At 37.6% G+C, this 2,890-nt stretch overlaps 1 protein-coding gene across 13 annotated transcripts in view; it reads left to right on the top strand.

The window, feature by feature from the left end:
- Picalm (phosphatidylinositol binding clathrin assembly protein) overlaps window positions 1-2,890 on the top strand; it is an 82,322-nt gene that overhangs the window by 48,397 nt on the left and 31,035 nt on the right. For all 13 annotated transcript variants that reach the window (XM_013350154.2, XM_013350145.2, XM_005357568.3 and 10 more), the window contains exons 8-9: window positions 1,160-1,201; window positions 2,746-2,831. In XM_013350154.2, coding sequence (XP_013205608.1) covers window positions 1,160-1,201; window positions 2,746-2,831 — 128 coding nt within the window. The remainder of the gene's footprint in view (window positions 1-1,159; window positions 1,202-2,745; window positions 2,832-2,890) is intronic.

The raw sequence follows: 2,890 nt of genomic DNA on the forward strand, positions 1-2,890 counted from the left end.
CTAGCTCTTGTAGACCAGGCTGGTCTCGAACTCACAGAGATCCGCCTGCCTCTGCCTCCCGAGTGCTGGGATTAAAGGCGTGCGCCACCACCGCCCTATCGTATGGTTTTTCTATCCTGACTTAGTTATTTAGAAGATTTTGTTTAGTTAGAGGACTCCCTAGGGGTTAATGTATTTACTTCCTGCTGTCAGTGAGTGTTGACATATTTGAAGGTGATGACAGTAAGGCTTTGTTCAGAATTGTGGTTTCAGTATTAAAACTCACCATAAATATCATGCTTCAAAATCAAAAGATAATTTTGTATAATTTTGCTCAACTCCTGTACTATCCCCCTTGTAGATGCAGTAGTAATACTGGGATTCAGGCCTGGGATGTCTGACATCTTATTTCATTTTTTATACATTTGATGGGATTGAATTGATTGTTGTCAAGTTCTGTTTTAATCAAGTCAAGTCTTGAGCTAATTTCCCAGTTTACCTTGTAAATTAAAAATAGTAGAAATTATCTCATAATGATCTACTAATAGAATTTTTTTTTTAGGTCAGGTGTAGTAATTGCTTGAATAATTATCTCGTTTTCTTAGGAAGATTTTACCTTTTTATTTAAAAGAATATATAACAGAGGCAGGCAGATCTCTGTGAGTTTGAGACCAGCCTGGTCTACAGAGCTAGTTCCAGGACAGGAACCAAAGCCACAGAGAAATCCTATCTCGAAAAACCACCAAAAAAAAAAAAAAAACCAAAAAAACAAAAAAAACTTTTTATTTTTGTGTATAGGCACTTGAGTGCCATGGCATTTGTGTTGAGGTCAGAGGACAACTTGTGGAAGTCAGTTCTTCTGCCATGTGATTCCAGGAATGACTCAGGTTGTTGGGTTTTGCAACAAGTGCCTCTCTGCTTAGCCGTCTCACTGGCTCCCAAATAATAGGTTCTGAAAGGATTTTCTGTGGTGACTGTCAGGGGAAGCATTTTTTTTTTTAATGAAAAAAGGAAATTAATTTAAGGGAAGTTGGTGTTTTTAGATGTGCTTCTTTTTTATGTCCCAGAGAACTGTTGATAGTCATTCTCATTTCTCCCAGTGCTTCTGTAAGGCATGTTGAAGAGGTGATGTTCATATTGCTATAATTCCACGTGTTAAATACAGCATTTTTTCTTGCAGCAAGTTGGAATTGACAGAGGAGATATTCCAGATCTGTCCCAGGTGAGTAGATTGTTAAAACATCAATCCACTGTCATGTGCACTGCAGTGCCAAGAGAAGGGTTCATTTCTCTCATGAGGAGTATGGTTTTTCCTTACAGCTTTTTAACATTTTACTGTATTTCTGGAGAGTTCTTTAACCTTATTACACATGCAATGAATGATGAACTCATTTCTTATTATGGTGGGCCTGTCTGTCCACTGCTGTACTGTAACAGCTGCACAGTGGAAACGCCCACCCAAGCATGGGTAATGAGTGACCCGTGAAAACTGCACCTGTGGCGTTTCCTACCCAGCTTGCAGGCAGAGGCACTTACACTAGTCATCTAGCCCAAGGGAGGGGCCTTGTGGATCTTCTCACATTCCCTTCTCCCTTCAGGAGGGAATTGTTTAGTTTTTAAGACATACATACACAGTTTCTAAATATACATAAACTTTTATAATCTAGATTCCACATATGGCAGAAAACAGTATTGTCTTTTCTGAGTCTGGCTTCTTTAACTTGGTGGTTTGGCTTCCATCCATTTTTCTGACAGTGTTATGATGTCATTTCACTACAGTGAATAAAAATTCACTATGTATTTCCACTACATTTTTATTTACCCATTCATGCATTGATGAGCAGCATCTAGTCTGGTGCCATATCATAGTTATTGTGAGCAGTTAAGAATGTTCAAGTATCTCTGGTATGTTGGTTTAGAACCCTTAGGGTAAATGACCAGGAGTTTTCCAGCTGGGTCATTTGCTATTTTTATTTTTTCTTTTTAAAATTTTTTTGTTTTATTCATGTGTCTATGTGAGTGTATGCCATGTGTGTGTAGGTGCCCAGGGAGGCTAGAAAAGGGCATTGAATCCCCTGGAGTTGAGGTTAAAGTTGATTGTAAGCCATCCTGCATGAGTGCTGGGAAACAAACTTAAGGTCCTCTGGAAAGAGCAGCAAGTGCTTTTAATTGCTGAGCCTTATCTGATCCCCACCCCCACCCCACCCAGTGTGTGTGTAATTTTCTGTGTGTAGCATTTGTGACTGCAGGCAAACATGCCAACGCATGTGTGGAAGTAAGGGCTACATTTAGAAGTCTGTTCTCATATTTTCACTGTGTGAGTCCACAAGTTGAGCTACGGTTGTCAGGCTTGGCAGCAAGTGTCTTTACCCACTCCTGAAGAATCACCTTCCAGCCCTGAAACTCATTCTTTTATGTGCATATTAAAATACGTATGTGCTTCATTCTTAATACTGTTTTTGCTAAAAATTTTACATATATTAAATATTTAAAAATCTTGGGTTCTCACACGATTCTTAGGTTCGATGTTTATCTTTTGTTTTTACACTTTTGGTGATGCTTATTAGTAATTTCAAGTAGTTTATGTTCCAATAGTAATAACAACAACAACAATAAAAGATTATAATTTATTTTTGGTAGCTAAAAATGCTACCAGTAATTAATACATGAAGTGTATATTTTTGTTGTTCTCATGTTAGAAGACATTCGATTTAATTTGTAAAATGTTGTAATAGTGATGAATTCCTAATATTTGTGTAATTTCAGGCTCCCAGCAGTCTTCTTGATGCTTTAGAGCAACATTTAGCTTCTTTGGAAGGGAAGAAAATTAAAGATTCCACAGCTGCAAGCAGGTACATTGGGGCTTTGTGTTTTTTAAGGGTAAAAATGAGTTTTTTTTTTTTTTTTTTTT

The sequence above is a fragment of the Microtus ochrogaster genome, chromosome 22 (genome assembly GCF_000317375.1).
Source record: "Microtus ochrogaster isolate Prairie Vole_2 chromosome 22, MicOch1.0, whole genome shotgun sequence".
Classification (NCBI taxonomy): domain Eukaryota; kingdom Metazoa; phylum Chordata; class Mammalia; order Rodentia; family Cricetidae; genus Microtus; species Microtus ochrogaster.